Source organism: Drosophila subobscura, chromosome O, assembly GCF_008121235.1.
Source record: "Drosophila subobscura isolate 14011-0131.10 chromosome O, UCBerk_Dsub_1.0, whole genome shotgun sequence".
Lineage (NCBI taxonomy): Eukaryota > Metazoa > Arthropoda > Insecta > Diptera > Drosophilidae > Drosophila > Drosophila subobscura.
In genome coordinates, this window is record NC_048533.1 from 28,028,910 (window position 1) to 28,051,615 (window position 22,706).

General features: G+C 46.2%; 2 protein-coding genes across 2 annotated transcripts; one reads left to right on the top strand and one right to left on the bottom strand.

Annotated features, from left to right (window-relative positions):
• Positions 1-71: 71 nt before the first annotated feature.
• LOC117897555 (mycosubtilin synthase subunit C) lies at positions 72-8,059 on the bottom strand. Its single transcript, XM_034806485.1, has 7 exons — positions 7,787-8,059; positions 2,166-3,289; positions 1,915-2,082; positions 1,086-1,857; positions 923-1,013; positions 687-862; positions 72-624 (listed from the first exon to the last, which is right to left on the bottom strand). Exons 2-7 carry the CDS (start codon positions 3,271-3,273, stop codon positions 297-299), a joined length of 2,643 nt encoding a protein of 880 aa, XP_034662376.1. The 5' UTR covers positions 3,274-3,289; positions 7,787-8,059; the 3' UTR covers positions 72-296.
• Positions 8,060-11,720: 3,661 nt separating this feature from the next.
• LOC117898099 (nose resistant to fluoxetine protein 6) lies at positions 11,721-14,584 on the top strand. Its single transcript, XM_034807279.1, has 9 exons — positions 11,721-12,123; positions 12,186-12,516; positions 12,582-12,655; positions 12,716-12,915; positions 12,978-13,090; positions 13,146-13,362; positions 13,427-13,599; positions 13,655-14,114; positions 14,176-14,584. Exons 1-9 carry the CDS (start codon positions 11,838-11,840, stop codon positions 14,491-14,493), a joined length of 2,172 nt encoding a protein of 723 aa, XP_034663170.1. The 5' UTR covers positions 11,721-11,837; the 3' UTR covers positions 14,494-14,584.
• The last annotated feature ends 8,122 nt before the right edge of the window (positions 14,585-22,706 follow it).

Genomic DNA, 22,706 nt, shown 5'->3' on the forward strand with positions numbered 1-22,706 from the left:
GAATGCTGCCAAGGAGAATCATCGAGAGTGGCAAAACAATTTATACTCTACAAATGGAGTATTAATGAACCTCAATTAGCGATTTATATTGGTTTAATTGTCCCGATATCGGATGCTTACAACTAGTCAACACAAACTTATGAACTTCATTCGACGTTACACTATGCTGCAGTATTTCTATAGCTAATACTAGAGGGTAACCTAGGCTAGGAAAATATAATACGTGTTGCGGGTTAAATTCGCTGCAGATCTGTTTCTGGTTCTGGTTCTGGTTCCATGTGCCCTTCCATGGCGTGCTACTTGCTGCCCACCTCCTTCCAGTGGACAATGGCGCGCTGATCGTCGGGCGCATCCCCAAAGGGTCGGCTGCCATCGGAGTGCACATACTCATTGACCTGGTAATTGAGGAGCGTCTTGTAGTGATACACATCGGCCAGCTGCTGGGTCAGTGGGCTGGTGTTGGTGGTGAAGATGCCAGCGAATTGCTTCTCCCGTGCCACGCGCAGCACCTCGTGCTCCATGAAGTGCATGCAGGCAATGTTCTCGCGCGGATTCAGCTTCTCGGCCGTACCCATCATGAATGAGTGCAGGATTTGGTTGAGGCCCTTTGGCAAATAGTTATCGCTGCAAGCACGCCCCAAATTAACATTTATTCTTTGATTGATTTCCCATCTAAGAGTACTCACCGTATGGGACCCTCACAGAACTCCAGGAACTCAAACACAGTGAGCAGCTTTGACTTGATGTCCACTTCGGGCTCATTGCGGGCATCAAAGTTCAAGGCGGTGCCAATGATGCGCTCTGTGTTGCGATCGTACACGACAAAGCTCAGGTCACGCTCCACCAACTCGTTCCAGATATCCTGTAGAGTAAGTCCCTGGAATTAGCTCACAATCTACCAGGAGTCCTGGGTGTCACTTACGTTGAGAATGTCACTGTAGTCGCTGCGCAATACGCCCGGCTTCAGCCACTGCTCCAAGTCTGCCTTGTTGTAGAAACTGGCCACAATGATGCTGGAAACGAATGGAAAATTGTCAATGACAGCTGGTTGATTCTCTCAGTTCGCTGGGTCTGTGTTTACTCACTCGATCACCTCCTGACGGTGGTCCAGGCGCAGGGCCACCGCTTCCATTTTCAGATGCGGACAGGCATTAAGGGATTCCTCTTCGAGCTGCACGGAGTCGTGGTTGGCTGCCATTTTCTCAATGACCTCGCCCAGATTCTTGGCCGCTATGAACTCGGATATGCCAATGTTGTAGCCCTTCTCGCGCAGCAGCGTCACGGTGAAAATGGAGTTCAGGGAGTTGCCGCCCAGCTCGTAGAAGTTGCTCTGTGGCGCCAAAGTGGCACGCGTCGAGCGGCCAATCACTCCGCCCACCGTCTCGAAGAGATCGCGCGCCGTCAGCTTGAGCTCCTCCGGCACTTGGCTGTAATCAAAGTCCAGCACAATGCTGGAGTCGCCCTCATTGTTGTTGGCCGTCTCGTAGGACTTGAGCAGCGCCTGGCGATCCACCTTGCCGTTCACCAGCAGCGGCACGTGGTCCATGATGACCACCTGCGGGGTCATGTAGTCGGCCAGCTTGTCCTTGAGGCGAGCCTCCAGCTGGAGCTCCGTTACGAGCGGCGCATCGTCGCGCAGCTTGACAAAGGCCAGAATGGCCTGATCCACATGCCCGGCATGGTAGCACAGGACAATCGCCTTCTCCACCAGCGGCAGCTCGGCCACATTCTTCTCCACCTCGGAGAGGTCCACGCGATGGCCGCGAATCTTGACCTGCGAGTCCGTGCGGCCCTCGTACATGATGCTGCCGTTCTTCAGAGCTCCATAGTCGCCGGTGCGATAGAGGCGAGCATATTCTGGCAGGGAGGGAAAAGCTTAGACTAGATCGCAGGATAGATAAGATGGGAACTTACTCTTCTCCACAGCCAGTGGGTTCTCCAGGAAGCGCTCTGGATCGCGACCGTTCACATAGCCAGCGGCAAGGTTTAGTCCCGAAGCGAATATTTCACCAATCTCTCCATTCTTGACGGGCCTGTAGTCGGCGTCCAGCAGATAGATGACCGTGTTGCACACGGGAATGCCTGCAGCAACGAGAAGAGATCGAGATCGAGTGTGAGTGTGAGAGTGAGCAAAGGAGAAGGATTTGTTTTGTTTATTCCCTTACCAATGGGCACATTGTCGTAGAGGCTCAGCTGCTTCTTGCTTTCGCAGGTGAAGTAGGTCACGTCGCCCATGACCTCGGTGGAGCCGTAAAAGTTGTACAGCCGATGCACACCCTCGTCGAAGTAGTCAAAGAAGCTGCTGGCCAGCGCCACGGACAGCGGCTCGCCGGAGCACACCCAAATCTGGAGGTTGTAGAGCAGTTTCTGGGCTGCACCGCCGCCCTCCATCTTCAGGTACATGAGCAGCGATCGCAGCAGCGTGGGCACCAGCACCAGACGCCTGATCTTGTACCGCTCCAGCAGGGCCACCAGCCGCTGCGGATCCTTGGTGACGGCCTTGGGCACAACCAGAATGGCCAGTCCACACATCAGCGGGCCCCACAGCTCGGCAATGGAGTCCACAAAGGTGAGAGCCGTCTTGAACACGCTGACCACCTCGCTGGCCGTGTACGGGAACGTGGCCCACTGCCACTGCAGGCGGTTCAGGATGTTCTCGTGTGGCAAGCGCACGCCCTTGGGCACACCTGTGCTCCCCGAGGTGTAGAGCACAATGGCGATGTGGTCGTTGCCACCGCGCAGCATCTCCTCAGAGAGCAGATTGGATCCGCTCAGGGGCAGCGACTTGGCATAGAGCTCCGTCACGGACAGCGAGGGTGTGCCCTGGAAGCGGCCAGCGTCCACATCATCGTCGCGCACCACCAGCGTGGGACGAGCCTCCAGCAGGATGTGGTGAATGCGGTTGGCCGGGAAGCTGGGATCGATGGGCAGGTAGGCGCCACCCGCCTTCCAAATAGCCAGCAGCGTGGTGATCAGCTCCTCCGATGGCTGCATGCACACGGCCACAATGAAGTCGCCGTCGCTGTTGGGCTGCAGGAACCGCCCGTGGGTCTCCGCCACCAGCAGACGGGCTGCCCGATTGGCCCGCTCGTTCATCTGGCGATAGCTGCTCTGGCTGGGAGCCCGTCCCATGCCGGGCGTATCGGGCTGATAGATCAGCGCCACCTTGTCGGCGTGCCGCAGCTGCTGCTCCTCAAAGATGCGGTGCAGCGCTCTCGGCACAAAATCCTGCTGCTGACCCTTCACGATCGACAACTGTGGCAGGGAACCCATATCGGAACTGTCTTAGCTGTGAATAAACATTATTTATTGGAGTTATACTATAGAGTGTGGCTGCAATGACTGGTATGGAGTGATTCTACCACATTTGGTAGCTCGTTCTAGCGCCACAGACAGGTTGCCTGCGGCCACAAGTCAGCAATTCAATGAGAGCACACGAATACGAGAAGAAACGAGTTTCATATGCAAAAGCTTCATGGAGAATATGTCCTAAATGATCTGCATTTACATATAAAGCGAATGAACATTAGAGCTTGCTAAAACCAATTAGCTGCCGCTTACAACCGTTAAGTTTTGTATTACTTTTGTACCTGTTTAGAATTTAAACTTTGAGCCTGGCTCAAGCCAACCTGAACTTGTTTTCTGATCTGTTCTCTTTCTGGTTCTCAGAGATGTCACTGACCGCTCCTTGCAGATTCTGCCACCTATCGATAATTCTATCGATATTTTATTTTATTTTATTTTATTTTAAGAAATCCCTAATCGTGTGCAGGGTATACTCTAGTCGTATATGTTTGGGCAAGCCCACCGTTTCAGGGTCGTTTTAGAATTCGATTTTCCACTTGGTTCTTTAACGGAATTTTTCAGAACAAATTTATCACTTTTGGCTTGGAAAATTGCACAATAAATCAATTGAAATGTACGCCTCTTGGGCAGCGTTTTACAAGTTTCTAAAAAAATATTTCAAAATAATTGCACTCTATGTGTACATTTCCTCGAACATACATTAATATTTTAAAAGTTTTATATAATCGAAAACTGTTACGGAAATTACATTAACAAAGCTGCTTGCTACATGCTCGCTCGGATATGTATTTGCATCAGTAATTAAATGCAAAATAAATTATAGCCGTCGCTTGAAATTGTTCTCATTCTTTGAGCAACGTAAATTTTAATATTGACAAACAATTTTCATAGTTAATTTACGAGTTCCACAACGCGTTTCTCCACCAGACGAGCCTTCTTCTCACAGCTGAGCTGCATATTTAATAGTTCATTTGCATAGCCGCACACTGCACTGACTTAACTGCCTCTGTGGGCCTATACGTGGGATGTTTTAATAGAAACTTATAATTAAATTATGCATTTGAATATGGAATATTATGCAAATAGCGACAAGTTTGTTTGCCCAGGGGTAGCCACAAAGATTCCTTCTGAAAACTGAATCGACTTTAAGTTAGATTTAGATTACCATCCACCCTATTACGATCATCTTTCAGCGCTAATAGGGGATGTGGCATTCTCGGTAAACATTTAACATAATTCCAGTTGTAGTTTATTGGCCATTTGGCTCAGTGCCTGAAGAGCCGCTTGGAATGCGACATGTAAGCTCGTTAATTGCAATAAATATTTGAATTGGCCAAAGCCGCCTCTGTCCTATTTGCCGAGCGTTTGGCAATAAAGTCTCAAGATAGTTTACGCTGTTATGGCCAACCTTTTGCTTAAGTTCCATTGGCATGTCATAAAACTCGGCTGAAATGTCAATGCGCCGACAATTGCTGGTTGTCCGAAACCGAGACTGTATCGGGGCAGTGCCAGTGTCTGTGTCTGTTCGGCCCCAATGTCACGCGCTCTAATCCAAAGTGTACAGAAAGACCAGCTACTGTCCGGAGGCCCAAGAACAACAATTAGCTCTACCCCTGGCCTTAGCTCACGTTAATCTTTGATTTAATTTCGGAATTGAATTTGAGAACTCATTACACGCGCATGAATCAAGAGGGGGAAGCAGGAAAGACTGGCGCGCAGAAAGTCACCGAAGGTGGCCAGGAAGCGGCCAGCCGAGTTGGAGGCTTTCTTGGACAACTTGTCTATGAATTATTTATTGAGTTCCGCCTCTTCTCCAGGGGTAAGAGTGGAAGTGGAAGTGGAGGTGTGGGTGTAGGCTCGGTGTAACCATTGCGACTGCTTAGCCCCAAACAAGTTATTGATCAATTGCGCAATATCAAAAATACAGAAATTTTACAGCTGTACTTGGCCAGTTTTGATTCTGTGTTTTTGCTGGTCAAACTTCTGGTTTTGGCTTTAGAGTTTGTTTGGGTTCCGATTCTGGTTTGGCACACATTTTTTGGCAGCCAAGCAACTTACAGCCGTCGGCGGAGCGTATACGTAACGAATTGAAGGCAACGGCAGTGCACAGAGAACATTTCCCAAGCGCCGTGTGAGTCCAATTAGTTTGTTCACTAGCGTACATAACTCTGCGTTGTCTGGCTGATTATATATCTGTGTACTATCTGCATACAATGCAGCAGCTCGCATAGGGGGCAGATACTCTGAATGTCCATTGTTGTGGTCCCGGGCATATCGTATCGTATCGTATCGTATGTATTCTTAAGCCCGCTCGGCCGTGTCTCTGCATTTCACATCATCGGCTAAATGCATCCGCAGCGACTTCTGTTCACCTTCGCTGCCTCCGCTGATGAGGTGAAATCTAAGCGGCTGATTTAATGTTATTGTTGCCGCCGTAACCATTACAAAAAATCAAACATCAAATGCTTAACAGCACCACCAAAGGTGGCTTACAGCAGCAGCAGAAACAGCAGCAGCGACTCGATTGAAAACCATTTAAGACAAACTGGCAAACAAATGAACAGAAGATATATATGTACATATGTAAACATGTATGTACATATGTATAGTTTATGTACCGGAGCAGTGCTTACAATTTTCCGCTCAAGGTTGCATTTGTGCTAGATTGTGTGTTTGCGGCTTTCGGAAAATCGTTCCATAATTATCAGCTGCCATATAATTTGTAATTTACATAATTATTAACTGCCTTTTGGCAGGGTGTTGCTTGCCCCCACCCTGTGCACTGCCAGATCCTCCGCTTTGTGGATCAACAACACTGCCTAAGGTCGCTCTTCCAACCATTCAACCATCCAACCATTCAACCATCCATCCATCTAGCCGCAGTGTCTCGTAAGCATTTGGGCAACAATGTTTCCGTTTTGCGATTGTTCCAAAGTGTGTGGCTAATTAATTTGTTGCCGCGCGACTGTCGAACAAGCGTCGTGGGAGGCGAACAAATCAAATGCCACATTAGAAACGCTCTATTTTTGGTACCGATGTGCATTCGTATGTGTGTACTTGTTGTGTGTGTGTGTGTGTTTGTTTTGTGCTCTGACTGATTTGCTTAATTGAGTAAAAAAAGCGCCTAATTTAAGCCATGGCAGGGCGCCCCTGCATCTGCACGGGTCGCCTGGGCTCGAGCCCAAGCCCGCCGAGCGACTGCCTGTGTGTGTGGGGGTTTTTTGATTTTTTCCAGCGCTGGATGGTTTTGTTGCTCTCGCTGTGTTTCCGATTGTGAGTCAATTGGATGACAAGTCGCTTGCAAAACGCAAAAAAAAACCAAACCACACACCAGAATCTATGCATAAATATTTGCGTCAATGCAAAACAAAGCGAAGCGAGGCTCGGATCATTAAAGAGCACAAAAGCCATTCCCTTCTGTTCTGTCAAATGAAAACGATGTGGTCTTAAGCGGTTGTAATGAATAAGCGACACTCACTAAGCGAGTACTTAACATAATTAGTGCCTGCGCGGTCTTATCAATTACTCAGAAGCAATTAAAAAACCATCAATACAGCAGCAGTTCAAGCAAGTAGCTGGGAAATTAGTGCAACAAATTAAATGTCAATTGCTTGAGACATTCGTCCAACATTCTTTTTGACGATGGTTTCTTTTGGTCTAACGAGCCAAGTGGTTAGTTAGCCAAGAGCAGGTGCTAAGCAATTAGCTAACACTAAGAGTAGCAGTTGCTTATATTGTCTGTCAACAGGCAGCCTTTGACCACGTTTAGGCATCGTTAATAAAATGTTTTCCTTGGGCAGTTGCTTTTTATGGCCCTGCCTCGCCTTGAGCGCTGTCTGTCGTTTGTCGTTTGCATTACGAGTGCATTCCCAAAGAACCTCCGGCCCAGAAAATCAAGTTTCCTTTTCGTGTGTATTTGTATTTTAAGCTAACTACCCCGCAAATTGATTGTTCACTTTCTGTGTGCATTCACTTCCTTGGTTGTGACGATTTCTGTTGCCGTAATTACGGAAGCCAGCAACAAAAACTGGGTTTCTATTTTTGGGTTATCGCAACTCCCTCTCTCTCTCTCTCTCTCTCTCTCTTTCTCTCTCCGATCCAGAGCAAGCTTTGTAAGCGCGAGTTAAGTACAATTTATGCAAAAATATAAGCTTCACATTTGTGCCATTTGGTGGGGGCAACGGCCGAGCAAGGTCTTCCTTGATACAGCAAAGAACTTGCATAAACTTACAGCTAAATGAGTTATTTATGACTACAGAAAAGGGAAAACAGTTTGGCTCAGTAGATCATTTTCAATGCATTTTTTTGTTGCATTTTTTCTTGTATAAATATCTTTTGCCTGATGTATTTTTGCAATTTCACTTAGAATTTCGAACTGGGAACTCAACTATGAGGGACTTCTGTATTTATTGCATATATTCTAAGCATAAATGCAGAGTTTTCCAGTCTTAAATTACATAAAATAATCACGTATACGTACTGTGTGTGTTGAAATTACTTTCACTGAATTGATTATTATTATTTTATTCTTTCCAAGTCTTTGTCTGCTGCCGTTTGACACTGAGCACGTTTATTTAATTTTTAATATCCTTTTCTGGGTTTGATTTTGTTTTTTGTTGTAGTTCTTGCAGCTTTTTGGGGGTCACTTCAACTTGCGTTTCACTTTGATTTTGCTTGGCAGCCAAAAAAACTTGTAACGCACACCCAAAAATTCTCGTACTATGTACTTGTAAACGGCGCTCGCAGACTAATCAGAATCCCAGCACACGACTAACTTTTATATCCGATCCCCAGCCGCAGCCGCAGCCCGAGCCGCAGCCGCAGCCTCAACCTCAGTCGCGGTCAGCGGCGCGGTGCGGCGCAGTCGCAGTCGCAGCGAAGCGTCGTTGTCGCTCGATGAAGAATGGCGGTATAAACCAGTTCCTGCTCTTACAGGGGCTGCTGCAATTACCGCACTGCCGAGCATACATATGTATACACATGTGGATGTGTTTTTGTGCTGCTTGCTCAGAGCTCAGTGACGTAGGAAATGGAATTCCTGGCAGTCCCCGTCGCACACACGCTAATTGGCACTCACAGACACATGGACCAGCCCCCGGTAGCAGTCACAGATTGAACGGTTCTCATTAAAAGGTTTTTCTGCTTAGTAGACATGCTCGGAAATCCCTAAGAAAATGCCTATGACACACGGTGAAGGTGCTGCTGGTGGTGTGGATATCAGCAAACTAGAAAGTGATTTATCTCTCTCCCGCTCTCCACATTTTCAAAGCGATTTGTCCTTCAGCCTTACAGTTATCAAATATTGTACTATTCTGGCCCGAGCGCTGCCTTTCCATCTCAATTATGCATTTGAACTTGACTGTGAAGGTTTCGTGTATTACTAAATTGTAAGTTGTAAGTTGTAAAATGAAACAAAAAACAGTCGAATTTACGACTGACCATGCTGGAGCCGCTCGTCTCGTCTCGTCGCTCTCTGGCCAAGACAGACTGCGGTTTATGGCCCAACCATTCTGTTTGATTGTTTCAGAATTTCAAATCGTGCGAAAGTAAAAAACGCCATTCAATAATCGATTTTCAATTACCCGCCGGAGAACTGTTGGCTCTTGTGCAATTTGTAGATCGATGCTGTACTTGTCAGACAGATCCGTGCGCCTCATACATATGTACATATGTGAGAGGGACCGGGTCTGACGGTTAGTTTATTCCACTTTTAGAATGCTAACATATTCCAATAGTCATGATTTATTCCCATTATGGAGGCGGTGTGAAATTTTGCTGTTAAAGCATTACACTGAGGCGTCGATAAAAAGGAAATAACATTTTTTTATGCTCGAATGTGTGCAAAAAAAATTCTTATGTAACTGCTCCTAATTATTAAATGTGTCTAAAGCGCGCAACATTGTCACGGCACAAGGTTAAACGGCGGGCTGAGCGTTGGTTAATTGTTACGGAGACAACTGCACGGAAATTAAATAGCTAAATTGACTGCCTTAATTATTTATACATATATTTGATTAATAATTATAGGGTGCTCCATGCAAGAAACCAAGCCAGCCGATGCGGGTTGGATCCTGGACCTTATGACTGCCATCATCAGCATCATTATCGTCGTACAGAGTGTAGAAAGAATAATAATTTATCCGCATTGTATTTGAATTGAGTGTGTGGCAGCTGTGTGGCATTGCAAATGCCACCAAGCTATCAATTATAATTCATAGAGTCAAATGTAGCCAAAGAACCAAATTGATAGTCATTATTATATGTGCTAAGTACGTAAATATATCAAAATAATAGTTGTCTTGTATGCAAATCTGTAATAAAATAATCTAAATGTTAACTGTAATAATTTAATAATTAACATCTGTTCTTTGAACTAACTGAACCCATTAATTGCTTGTATATCACTCTCGGTGTTGTGTTGACTGGGCACATGTACAATTAAGCCACAGCATGTAGATTTATACATTAATTAAGGCATTATAATAAGCCGATTAAACAAAATAATTGTCGGCGCTTCAACAAGTTCAAACAAACTTGTTCTGTTTGTCGTTGATTGCCCATAAAAATCACTGACTCGCCTGCAGCCCATAAAACGTGCGCGTACGAGTGCGAGTGTTACTTCCTTCCTCCGATTGTTTTTGGTAATGCAATTGAGGATCGTGCGCAGCTTAATAAAATCTTAGGGGATCTTTTGGCAAAGGATTCCCCACCAGATTTGGGTCATTTCTTGCATTCCAAGTGCTTTTTGTTTTGTTCTTAACTCACTGAATCATTTCTGCCAAAAAAGCTAAGGCATTTCTGCAGCCGGATTCCTTAGGGCTTGTGGCGAAAAAGTGATCTGAAAGAACGGTTAATTATCAACACCATCGAAATCAAATTGATTTGAATAGACACGAGCTAATTGTCAGAGCAGGGTGTGCCCAATCAATCTCGAGCAATCAAGAACTCGAACCGCCAACACACTTAACCCGCATTAATCGGTACACATTTACATATGTATGTACATAGGTGTCCATAGGTGTCTATGCTAATGCAAAGATTGAGATCTCACCTCGGATAACCACAGCACAGCAGAGTACAGGTCGGCTCGTATTGGATTGCCTCACACCCAAGTCACGTTTCCAGAGCGCAACGTCAGCGGCGGCTACTCGGTCGCCAACATCCGGACTTCCCCAAAGAGAAAGCATGACGCATCCTGCCAAGTGGCTTGGAGAATTCTACGAAGCTGACAGCCTCCGCTGCTCCGGTTGTGTCGTTCCTATTTGCTTTCTGCTGTTTTGATGTGATTTCTGAGGCACGCTTGTGACGTGCCTGCTGCTGGTATTGCATGGGGGCAGTCCGAACTTGTTTCCGACCCGACAAGTATTTCCCTGAACATGTTGACGCGGGAAGATTTACTGTTAACAGCTGCTGCTGCTGCTGCTGCTGCCGCCGGCGCTCGATTGTTAATTGTTTTCATATTTGGTCGATCGATTGCGCTGCTTTTGTTGTGCTCTGTGATTTCGCCTTTTTGGTGTTTGATTAGTTTCGCTTATGGCGCATACGTCATGTTGGACATGGCAATGACAGTGACACTTCTTGCTTCGACAGGCATATCAAGATCATAGCCAATCGTCAGACAAACATCAGCTAGCAAAAGAATCTTGCGGAAGTGCCTGACAGACACAATTATACAGCCTGTCTGTGGTGGGTGGCACTCTTAATTGAAATATTTATGATCCCATAAACTATTTGCGGGGCACCAGTTGACAGTTGATTATGTAACCATATACAATTAAATATCAAATTAAATACGGGCGTGGTATTAGGTGCTATGCACATGCTGCAAAATGTTAATTGATATCCAATAAGATTTGCAACAAAGTATTCTCTCGCAGTGTCTACCAAATCCAGAAGCAATCAAGCTATGAACACCAGCAATTTAAATCGAAGCCACTAGACACCAGTCGTATGGAACTATTAGATAAGAGAGAGAGAGATTGTATCTTATTCTCCACCTGTTGGCCTTGGGGCCTTACCCCAACAGATAGCGAGTTACCCATAACCCTTCTTTGGTGATTCGAACTTACTCATTGGCACTCTTGGACTCCAGTTGCTGTTGCTGGGGTATTTCCCAAGCGATAGTCTCAACTTATTTGTTATTTATATACAATTTCACAATGACTGTGATCCACAACACCAGAAAGCGCCGGAGTGGATTTCCGAGGAACCATTGGCCTAGCGATAAGATACTCAAGTTCAAGCCTTAAACCCAAACAAAACACTACACAGGAAGATTCCAATCGGCCTTAAATGTGCATAAGTTGATTTGAATTAATAGGAACTTTCTTGGAAGACTGGAAATTCGTTTAGATTGCAGAGTCTTGTCGGCAGTTCGAATGCCTGTACTGGGCCAATCGATTGCACTCATATTTTAGGAATCCTTATCACAGACCACAGCCAGACATCTCGGCCTATTTCCCTTCGATCGGTTATAAAAAGGTTCGCGGTAGTTCGGACTCCAATTATTCGCTAGTCTAACGCTGGGAGAAATGGTTCGACTTACATTTATTCTCCTTCTATGGGGCCTGACCGTGGTCAAGGCCAGCCACTGGGATGTGGAGCTGCACAAGGGCGTGGAAATGAATGTGGAGCAATATCAGCGCATGGTGAAGATCCGTCACTTGTCGGAGGAGTTCTTCAGCTTCTATCGGAATATAACTCTGTCTGATGTGGTGCCCGAAACACGGCTGCCCACTCAGCAGGATCTTCAATGCTATGCGGAGTTTGCTCAGCTGACCGCAGGCTTGGTCTCCGGCAGCCTTTGGGCATACAGAAGTGAGTTAATGACTGATCTGCGATAGAATATATAATAACTAATCCTTGCATTCATTCCACAGTGATTGACTCGTGGGATCTAGGGAACTACGACGAGTGCCTCAACATCCAGCAGGCCATCACCTCCAACTACAATCTTAATGGAAAGTACTGCCTTGCACAGTTACCGCTGCAGCAGTTGCTGGGAAATGCGGGACCCATAGGAATGTTGAACGTACAGACAGCTGTCTGCTTTCCCGCCACCTGCTCGGCTGCGAATATGGACACGCTGCTGCTGCGACTCCTCAATCAGCTCATTGGAGTGGATCTGAACGCAGAACTCAGTTTTGTTAAGGAAAGCACCTGCAAGACGGCTGAGAAAGAATCCTACGATGGACTCACAATCTTTATAATGTAAGTAAAGTGCAGAAAACTTCCTTTCTTTATTAAAATTTACCCTTTTCTTTGCACTTTTTCAGTGTTCTTTTGTCGGTGTTCGGTGCAGCAGTTGGTCTTGCTACGCTCTACGATTACTTCCTTTGCGATGATCAAGGTAAGTCTTTCAGTTCAATGGTGGGTTGTGGATACACTCTACTCTCTTTGATTATTGCAGAGAAACTGCCTGCCATTCTAAGGATATTCTCAGCACGCTACAACTCCCGTGGTCTCTTCCGTATTTCCAATAATACAAACCCGAATGTTGTCCATTGCCTGCACGGTTTGCGTGGCATGTCTCTGATCTGGGTGTGTTTCGGTCATGATTACATGGTATCGATAACATCGCCGAATATCAATTTGCTGGATGCGTATACGGTAAGAACTTCTAAATAGTTCAGATTCTTCAAGTGCCTAACACTTTTCGAGCCAATTTTCAGTGGGCCAAGTCGCCGTTTATGATGGTTATATATGAGGCCGTTTTCGCTGTGGATACTTTCTTCTTTATCAGTGGTATGCTGGTCTCAATGGTCGCACTGCGTTCAATGGAAAAGTAAGTTCCAGATTACTAATCTTTGAGATTTCTCTGAATAATGTTTTCATTGCAGAGCCAAAGGCAAGCTGAACATCCCGCTGATGTATCTTCATCGCTATCTACGACTCACTCCTGTTGTGGCAGTGGCCATTCTGGTCTATCTGAAAGTGCTGCCTCTTCTGGGAGATGGGCCACTGTTCGGCACATGGAACTTTGATAACTATTCCAGCTGTAATGAGAATTGGTACTGGACACTTCTCTACGTCCAGAACTATGCCGCTGATCGGATCGTAAGTTAATCAAAACTTCAAATATGTTTTCCTCGACTAACCGCTCTCTTTGCATCGTTTAAAGTGCCTCGCTCAAACATGGTATTTGGCCATCGATATGCAGCTCTATATCATCGCTCCCTTGCTCCTGATTATTGTCTACAAGTGGGGAACGAAAGGAGCCGCCGTTGTCCTGCTGTTGACCCTTTCGCTAGCTGCTTACCTCTTCAGCATAATGGTGATCAAGGACTTATCCCTGTAAGTGCTCTAAATCGTGATCAAGTCAGTCGCATCTGATCCGTACACTCCTCAGAATTTCAGGAGGGGATATAGGACTCTCCCAAAAAACCCACAACCGAACATCAGGCTGGCTTGTCGGCTTCCTCTTCGGGTACTACCTGCACACCATCCGGGGAAGGTCGATCAAGCTGAGTCGCCCCAGTGTCTGGATCGGATGGCTGACCAGCTTGGCCTTGCTCTTCACCTGCGTCTTTGCCATGTATCCGTATGGCCTGGCCAAGTCCAAGTCTATTCCCATTCTGAGTGAAGCGTTCTATGTGTCGCTGTCTCGGATTGCTTGGCCCCTGGGCCTGAGCTGGGTCGTGTTTGCCTGCATGCAAGGATACGGCGGATTGGCCAATTCCTTCCTCTCCTCGCCCTTGTGGCAGCCGCTCTCCAAGCTGTCCTACTGCATCTACATGTGGCACTTGCTCATTCAGAACCTGAATGCAGGACGCACTCGGGTCAACACTTACTTCTCCGACTACGATGTGGTAAGTGCTTAGCTAACTGCTAGCCCCATTGAATATTATCGAATTTCATCCATTCCTTTAGATGCTGCGATTCTGGCAGGACTTTGGGTTCTCTCTGCTCCTGGCGTACATTATGTACATCCTAGTCGAGGCTCCTTTTGGCGGATTGGAGAGTCTGATTCTGCCTAATCGTAGGGCACCTCCGGCACCCAAACTGCCTCTGGCTGAGACTGATCCAAAGGCTAATCAGTCGGACAATGATGCTGAGAAGCAGACTCCAGCTCCAGAAGTGATTCCAACAGAAGAGAGAAGTGGATCGGCATCGGCACCTCCATTGGAAAGGGAGATCAAGACTAAACTGGAGGCAAGCGATGGGAAAGATGTAAAAGCTAAAAGTTGATAGAATTAAGGAATCATTTAACAGTATGGATAGCGACATATGTACAAATGTATAGTCAGATGAATAAATGTAGAACAAATTTGAGGTTTAATCTGCATTATGCTCAATTTTATTGTTTGGAAGATTATGGTCTGGTCTGATTGTAGTATTGGCAGTAACAGACCCTAAAAGGAACGTAGGAAAAAACTTGGCGCGCTGCTGAAAGCGATTTTCGGTTCTCTGTGTGGACTTGCTACTCGTGTACGAGGCAGTGTCTGCTCCTTGTCATGTGACTTAAAAATGTGACTCCTTGCCACTTATCGTAACTGGAACTCGTCACATGTACTGAGTGTACTTTGAAGCTGCTTCTTATAGTCAAGCACATGCTGTCGCTAATCTTAGTATTGATTTGAGTGGAAAGACTATTGTCTACTATTAAATAATAAATTAAAAGTGGCAGAGACGCTATCAGCACGGTTTTAGAGGTCATTGCCACTCAAGATACCAACACAACGATTGATCGCCGTATGTTCGGCAAGACGGAACATTAAAATAAAAGAAAACGAGAAGGGACGTGTGAGACGCTTCTTACGCGTCACAACTTTTATACCCGGCACTCAGTACTACATCTGCACTTTAGCGGTTATTTGTCAAATTTTGCATTTTTTCTTCATCTGTCATCTACATCAACAACACTGCTCACGCCAACACGCTCCTTTAGCTCGCCACCCTCCCCTATAGACACACACTGCAGAGGCAGCGGCAGAGGCAGCGGCAGAGATGTGTCAGGGGGAGAGGCCATAAACAGCGCGAAGCAGAGTGTGAATGCTGCGGGACGGGGTGGGTTTGGCTACTGCAAATTAATTTCTTCATTGTGGCTATAATAATGATCCAATCGGATCCCAATTTGGTGATCTGATAGATATGGAAATTCCCTACGGAATGACGTTTTTAGTTTTCTGCTATCTTGTAAATTGTAGATTTGGGAGGTTTTCGCCCTTTTGCGAAGGCGGAAGGGGGCGTGGCTCAATTTTGAAATACACTGGTTTCAGTGTGAGCATACAGAAGTCTGGAGCCAAAATTTGGTGGCTCTAGCTCTTATAGTCTCTGAGAACTAGCCGACAAACAAGACGGACGGACGGACGGACGGACGGACGGACAGACAGACATGGCTCAATCGACTCGGCTATTGATGCTGATCAAGAATATATATACTTTATGGGGTCGGAAACGTTTCCTTCTGTGCGTTACATACAACCGTTATCCGCACAAATACAATATACCCTATTTACTCTTCGAGTACCGGGTATAAAGAGTCTCAAGTACAACTTTACAAAGAATCTAAGCGTCAATTTCCCAACTCAGCTGTCAGTTAAGTTAGCAAAAAGTGCTCTAGACGTCTGGAGGCTAGGAAATTCCGAAATTTCATTGTTTTCAATTGCTAATTTAATGCCAAATTTGTCCAGATAAGCAGCGGAACTTGCCCAAGGAACTCCCTCCATAAGTATTATTACGCATTCATTGCGATAAGATAGTTCCAAGTGTGCAATACTCAGGGCTTTGTTGCAGCTGCTGATAACGTTTTCCAGATTTATGTAAATCTGTTTTGTAATGTTAAGCTTTAACACTTGTGTTGATTGAAGTATAAGAAATCTTACAAAATCTGAAATAAAAAGCGTATTTCTGAAGCCATATTTCAGGTAATGCGACAAAAGCAGCGAATTTTGGATGGAGATTCCACAATTGGCCAGGTGCACGATCCTTCAATTATGTATGTATATTACGCCCTTCAATGCTAATCATTCAGATTATTTATATAGGGAAGTGATTTTTAAAATCCAGTTACAGAAATTTGGCCAGATGTTTGGGGGTTCTTAATCTTCATGATGGTTTGAGTATTGAAAGGGAAAACGCATTAATGTTGATGGAATATAAAGTATTTGTTAGTGCAAATTAAAATTCGTAATTTATTACTATCAAATAGACAGTAGTCTGAAAGTTCAAATCCGATAATCCATTCAACAGTCGCGTCACCCTATATTTCCACTCAATGCAATGCAAGCGAGCTTTTACGCGCATTTCATTCAAGTTGCGCCAGCCACCGCACTCCCCCCTCCAAGCGGCACACTTCTACGCACTCCAAAACGAATTTACGAGCGTTTTGCTTCTGATTAGAGTTTCATTCACAAAAGCTCAGACGAACAATGCGCGCGCCAAAGAAAGTGACGCGTGACGTGAACGCCACTAGCCAGACGTTACATGCACACATACATACATACATACATACATATACTGTACACGTTTAATGGTAAAGCACAGTGGGAAAGCTTCGCGCTGCCTAGCTTTCAAAAGCTTAAACGCACTCAGTTGTGTTTTTGTGTCCGTTGCCGGCAAACGCGGCGTGTGAAAATTGTTTGCTAGAAAACTGTGTTGTTTAGTCTTTGGGAAAACTTGCCGGCGAGCGGTTGGCTGGATCACTTGGCTTGGTCGTGGCCCAAAAGAAAGTAAAGTGAAGCACGAATAGAAGCCGCAGGGCCATACTCTAGGTGCTGACAGCTGCATTGTCAATCCCAATCACAATCACAATCCCTATCCCTCCGTGTCGTCTTTGTGGGTCTGATTTCTGGCCGCCTGCACTCTCGGGCTGGCTGACATTAATGTCAACGCCACTGTCAGCTGTAGCTGCGGTTGCTTGTCGTGGTCGTCGTCGTCGTCGTGTTAATGCTTTTAATTACATGCGAAACATAAAAAAGTATTTCGTTAAGTGTTGCCGTGAAGTTTGACATCGGAAATTAATGCACTTGCCGCCGCCGCATGCATTGCGGGGGCAGACAGAACAGTTTCACGCCACGTTCTCTTCGATCTTAGCCCAGAGTATATCTTGCGGCTTTTTATAGGTAAGAACTCTAGGCATATACAAGTTGTTTCCATTTGCTGCCATGCGTAAACACTGTGAATGAGTTGTTTATTATTGAATGGAACTCGTGCGTGCCTCTGCCACAATAATCTAAAAGCAAATTGTATGCAAACAAATCAAAGTGCTGTTCATTTGGAGTATTTATAAAGCACACCTCTGCCATACAGCACCCGTCACATTATATTTTGATCGAGAAACCCAAAACCCGCCAAACTGCCGGCATTTGCATACGCGTTTCCATGGTTCTGTCCCTGTATCTGCCTCCCTCTCCTCCCCTAATAATGTTTACTTTGTTGATAATATTGATTTCGAAATCTAAACATTGACAAATTAATGCCACGAGTAAGCCCATGCGAGTGTCTAGTCATCATCATCATCTTCATCTTCATCAACATTACTTGGCGCGCACTTTAATCATAAAGAAGCGATCGTCATCATCTCCACTTGAATTGTTTCAAAGCTGTTGTTGTCTCCACTCCAAAAACTGTGGCTCCCCTGACCCCTCCTGCTGTTGCCTTATCACGCCTCAAAGGCGACCTTCTGACGCACTCGAACTTCTCGGCATTGTCACATACTTTTCGAACTCACATTTCCATAGACACACTCCACAGACTCTGTCCAGAATTAAACGAAAAAGTTATATAAATATAAGGTTTTATTTGCTTAAGAACACATTTCCATCAGCCCATCCCAGCCCACCAGCCACGGCTCATTAAACAAATGCAACATCTGTTGGCGCTTTTTGGGGCATGTTGTTTACAATCGGCATTGCTGCGCGCCAAATCGAATGCCAAACATACTTAATACCCTTCGTGGGCACGCAACGTCATGGATGGGCCAGCCATGGTCCATCTTTCAACCCACTGAACTTTGTGGCAAATCGGATAAGAGGAATATGAAAATTTATTGCGAATACGAACATTTCGGCGTGCATCACAAGTTGATTGGGCTCTATTTTTGGTCAGCCATCAGGCCTGTCCGCCGGCAGCAGAGTTCCAAATCAAAAATGTCTTTATTTATAGTCGTATGAGTGGTCTGTGATTTGTGTGGACGTCTTTGTATCTCGCCGTTTGGCATAGTCTCATTTCCTACGGCTTGATTTGCCTAATTACGCACTGCTGGAGGAGGCCAAAGAAAACAGGAAAAGCAGAGGAAAAAGCAGTTCCACTACTCTTCGAGTCGTTTTGCCTGATTTGCCTGATGTGTGCGTGTGGCGCCTTTCGATTTCGATTTGTGGTTTCTTTTTTTCTGTGGCACGACAATCGCGATCGCGTCTGGCCAGTCGCCCGGACGCCGCTTGAATAAGAAATGTCCGCTCGCCGGCTGACTCATAAAAACAATCGAGAGCAGCAGACAGTATTCCCATCGCGAATTTCTTTTCAAAATTGAACCCAACCGTGTGATCGCTGTGCAAATAAAAGGCGGGCCACATTTTAGGCCTTTGTGGCACGCTGGCAGGAGGGTGGGCACGCACTCACCCAGTGGGTGGGGCTCAGGACCAGTTTGCTTAACCCGAAAAGCTATTGATGAATGTATTTTTATTTCTTCTTCAATGTGCCCTGTATTTACTTGGCTACGATTTGTAGCATTTTTGCTTTTACTTTTTGTTCTCCGCCGTGTGCTAATTCTTTTTATGGCCAAATTCTCGATAGAACTTTTTGGCGGGTGCGTTCGCTTTATAGTGCGTAAAACAAACAAAACACCAAAGCAAACGATTATATTTTACGATTATGAATTGCCGAAAGGGCTGTGTCTGTGTGGCACGTGCAGCTCGGAGAGGGGCTTGGGGCTCGGGGCTTGGGGTTACATTTTGTTACTAATGCGTGTTTAATCTAGTGTCAAAGCAGTTGGCCGAAATCGACTGTTAATTGTCCGGCAGATCGTTCGCCTTACGCGCGGATTCGATTCTGATTCGATTAATCCAAGGCACTGCCGCCAGTCAAGTGTAATTACCAACACAACAATGGAGCGCGGGGCACAACAATATCAAATTATTGTATAATCACTAACGACATGAAAACCCATACTCACACTCTCCCAATCCCCCAAGACTGTGGCATTTGGGCTCCTTCTTTGCACTTCAGTTGGGAGCAAGGAGCAGGAGGCTATCTTTTGGCGGATGGGACTCCACCCGTCTGAGTCAGCGCCAAAGTCTGAGTAATTCATTAGACGTATATTGTGCTGGAGGAGCGCATTTGCATAATTATGCAATCAGTTTTGGCACACTTACACATTAGACACAGACGGGGCTGATAAACAGCCCAAGAGCAGCGCCGAAATTCCATTCTGCCGTTTCCTTGCCCCACAGACAGCGCCGCAGACAGGGACTAGACCCAATTTGATTAGCCCACGCACACCGAGTGAAGGCCAAGTGGGCCCTGACACCTTTCCCCCCCATAGCTACGTACGTACGAGGGCGCTTAATCATCGTCTTGCGGAGGGGAAGACACTTTGCCGAGTGCTTCGCTCGTCGCTGGCAACTTTCGTGGCGCTTAATTAGAAGTCAAATGTTTGCTGGCGTTTTCCTGGCAGTTTTTTAAGCCCCAGCGGCATATGTCTGTGCCACTCTTTCTCCACTCTCTCCAAGTGTGTGTGAGTGCGGTGTTTATGATAGCTCTCAGTGCCCATTTGTATGCCCGGGAGTCATGGCTGCAAAGATCAGCCAACAAATGGGTTATTAACTTTGTGCCACGAGTGGAACTTGGCTGATAAATGGCAGCAGGAAATGTTAGGGATGCGGAGAGGAGTCCTTTAAGCTATGACAGCAATTTGTTTGGCGGGGCAAATCACAAGGAAAACGCCTCATTTGTCATGCAAAGGGCTGGGTGTGCCATATGGCTAGGAGGCGCTTGTGTGCTCCCAAGTTCCCTCATTAGATTCTATTTATGTTCGCCTACAATTAGCACAAAAGTTTCCCACCAAAAGTCTCACCCCAAAGGCAACTGTTGCCAGTCAATTGGCCAATTAAACGCTTTTGTTTTGGCCGCTTCCTGGGCAGCAGTACCTGAATCATACATGTAGATGTGCTGCTTATGGCCGGAATCAACTAAGTAGGAATCAACCATATACAAACTTGCAGCTCATTTATTCATGTATATTGATTTTGGGAGGATTTCAATTGCGGAACCAGCTGCTTGCTGGCCTCACATCAAATATCAATCGATTCCCACAAATTATAGCAAATAAGTAGGGAAATTTCTGGAAGCACCAACAAATCCTCATCCAAACAGCTTTAAATAAACTGCCAGTTGATTTTTCACGCCTACTCCCACGCTGCTCAGATGCCCATTTTCTATGCGCAATTCAGATTATAACCCGTTCGGGAGGAAGCTTCTCCCAAGTGCCGCTCCCAATCGCAATCCTTGACAAATGAGCCGCACGCTAAGTAACAACTTTCTTCGTCATTGCTTTCAAATTGTTTTCCTGGGCGCATCAGAGTTGAAAAACTGTGAGCAGCCACAGCGCTTGTTCCTCCGCACTTTGGTGGCACTTCCGGCTTGCGTTTCGTCTTGGCAGCGCGCTCCACCGCGCCAGCTTACTCATCTCGTTTATTTTCGACAATCGCAGAGATATTCGCATACATAAACGAGTATTTGCAGTTTCATTTGCAATTCTAATTGGCAGGCAGGACGGCTCCTTAATTGAATTCCAAACAAACGAAGAAAAGGGCACCAGTTGGAGTGCCTCTGTGGGCTCTCTGCTCAGGCACTAATCTGCCCGAAAACATACTCGCTGAACCATAGATAGTAGATTTTATTATGCTGCTTATATTGCATTTATTTCGATAGAGTCTGACGCATTTCGTTGAGCCCAACGATAATAGATTCAAGCCATAAATGTACAATAAATATAGAAATATTTTTAGATTTGCAACTTTGCTCCCCGTGGGCATATTCTGATCTGAATTGTGTTTGTTGCTGCAGCTCTTGGATCGTGTTTTTCTGGCTTATTCATTGATAACAAAACGGGGAAGTGAATAACACTCTGCGTATGCATATTTTGGTCTTGGGGAACTCGATCGCTGGATATGCAAATCCACCTCCAGAGATATTTTAGTCGCACTTCGGAGCCAACTCATTTAATCTGTCATTTTCGTAACGATTAGTGCTTGAAGAGGGGCTTTTCGGCATTCCCTGCTGTGAGTCGCTCCTTTTATTGGCCCGACGACACTTGGTCTGAGGCCGCTGGCAGTCCTAAATTTAGTGCCAGTCTCTGGCCACTTGGCTGATTGTCAGCGTTCCCGAGTTTCATCATGCAACGCGGACTGATGCTGTAAATGTCACAAAGCGCTGCCTAGAATTCGGTGCAGAGTCTTGGCTGATGTTTAATTTACTGATAAAGATTTTTACTCCACAATAAATACATTTTTCATTACGCACTTGGGCGACGACGACTCGCGGCCATAAAAACATGGCCAGAACCGAAAGAGCGAGCAGAAATGCCCGTGTACGAGGGGGCTGGCATCTCCATTTGTGTCCTGCGGTCATTATAATGTTGTGTTTGCATATTAAGCCACTGGATGGGTCACTGAACTGTGGCTCGTAAAATGCTTTGGCATGCCGAAGAAGAGAAGGAAAGTGAGCGCCAAGCCATGCCAAGCTCGTGGCTAACTATGCAGCCAGCTCATAAAAATTGCAGCCAATAAGAGGCGACAATTGCCGGCACTTGAACTGGCGATGGCATCGTTGTCTTTTGGCTTATCGCTGCATGCAGTTTCCCAGCTGCACTCAAAGTCACACTTTGTCATTAGAGCGTCCCCGGTGACAGTTCATGGCTAATCCGTGAGGAGCACTTAAATGGGACACCCTTGATGCCACGCCCCACGCCCCATTCGTCACTCTTCGAGCGGTTCAAGTGAATTATCCTCCAAGCTGACGTCAGCAGTGGGAAACGCCTCCGAACAGGCGGAGGGCGTTTGCTGGCGGTGCCTGCCCCGCGATGACAAATTAAAGGAAAAGCGCGCGGCAAGTGCAGGACGAGTGCAGCGGGCACAGCGGAGTGGCACGCGTTTGGGGCAACGCCCAAGTGTGTTTAACAGCCACTCGCTGGCAGGATGCGAGTGGGGGCCAAGTTAACGATGCCCTGCCACGCACTTTGCTCAATAACTGCCAGCGGAAGTGAGCGCGCGCGAGGGGCCATCTTTCAATAAGCGCACCGGAAATGACAGCGCACAAAATGGCAGGCCAAAGGACACACACATACCACTGGAAGGTGCTACCAGTGCAGTTAGGACTCGGTATTTGGTCTTTGCGCCTTATTGCATTCTCCCTTGACACACAGCTGAAAGCCAGTGCCCCAGGGAATGTGCGAAATGCGA

Excerpts from the sequence above, each read along its gene's own strand:
- LOC117898099 (XM_034807279.1), top strand. The coding sequence starts at position 11,838 with ATGGTTCGACTTACATTTATTCTCCTTCTATGGGGCCTGACCGTGGTC. Across the intron at positions 13,363-13,426 it reads ACTATGCCGCTGATCGGATC|TGCCTCGCTCAAACATGGTA; the intron begins GTAAGTTAATCA and ends CATCGTTTAAAG. Across the intron at positions 13,600-13,654 it reads GTGATCAAGGACTTATCCCT|AATTTCAGGAGGGGATATAG; the intron begins GTAAGTGCTCTA and ends TACACTCCTCAG.
- LOC117897555 (XM_034806485.1), bottom strand. The coding sequence starts at position 3,273 with ATGGGTTCCCTGCCACAGTTGTCGATCGTGAAGGGTCAGCAGCAGGAT. Across the intron at positions 1,014-1,085 it reads CACCGTCAGGAGGTGATCGA|CATCATTGTGGCCAGTTTCT; the intron begins GTGAGTAAACAC and ends ATTCGTTTCCAG. Across the intron at positions 863-922 it reads ACTACAGTGACATTCTCAAC|GATATCTGGAACGAGTTGGT; the intron begins GTAAGTGACACC and ends CTTACTCTACAG.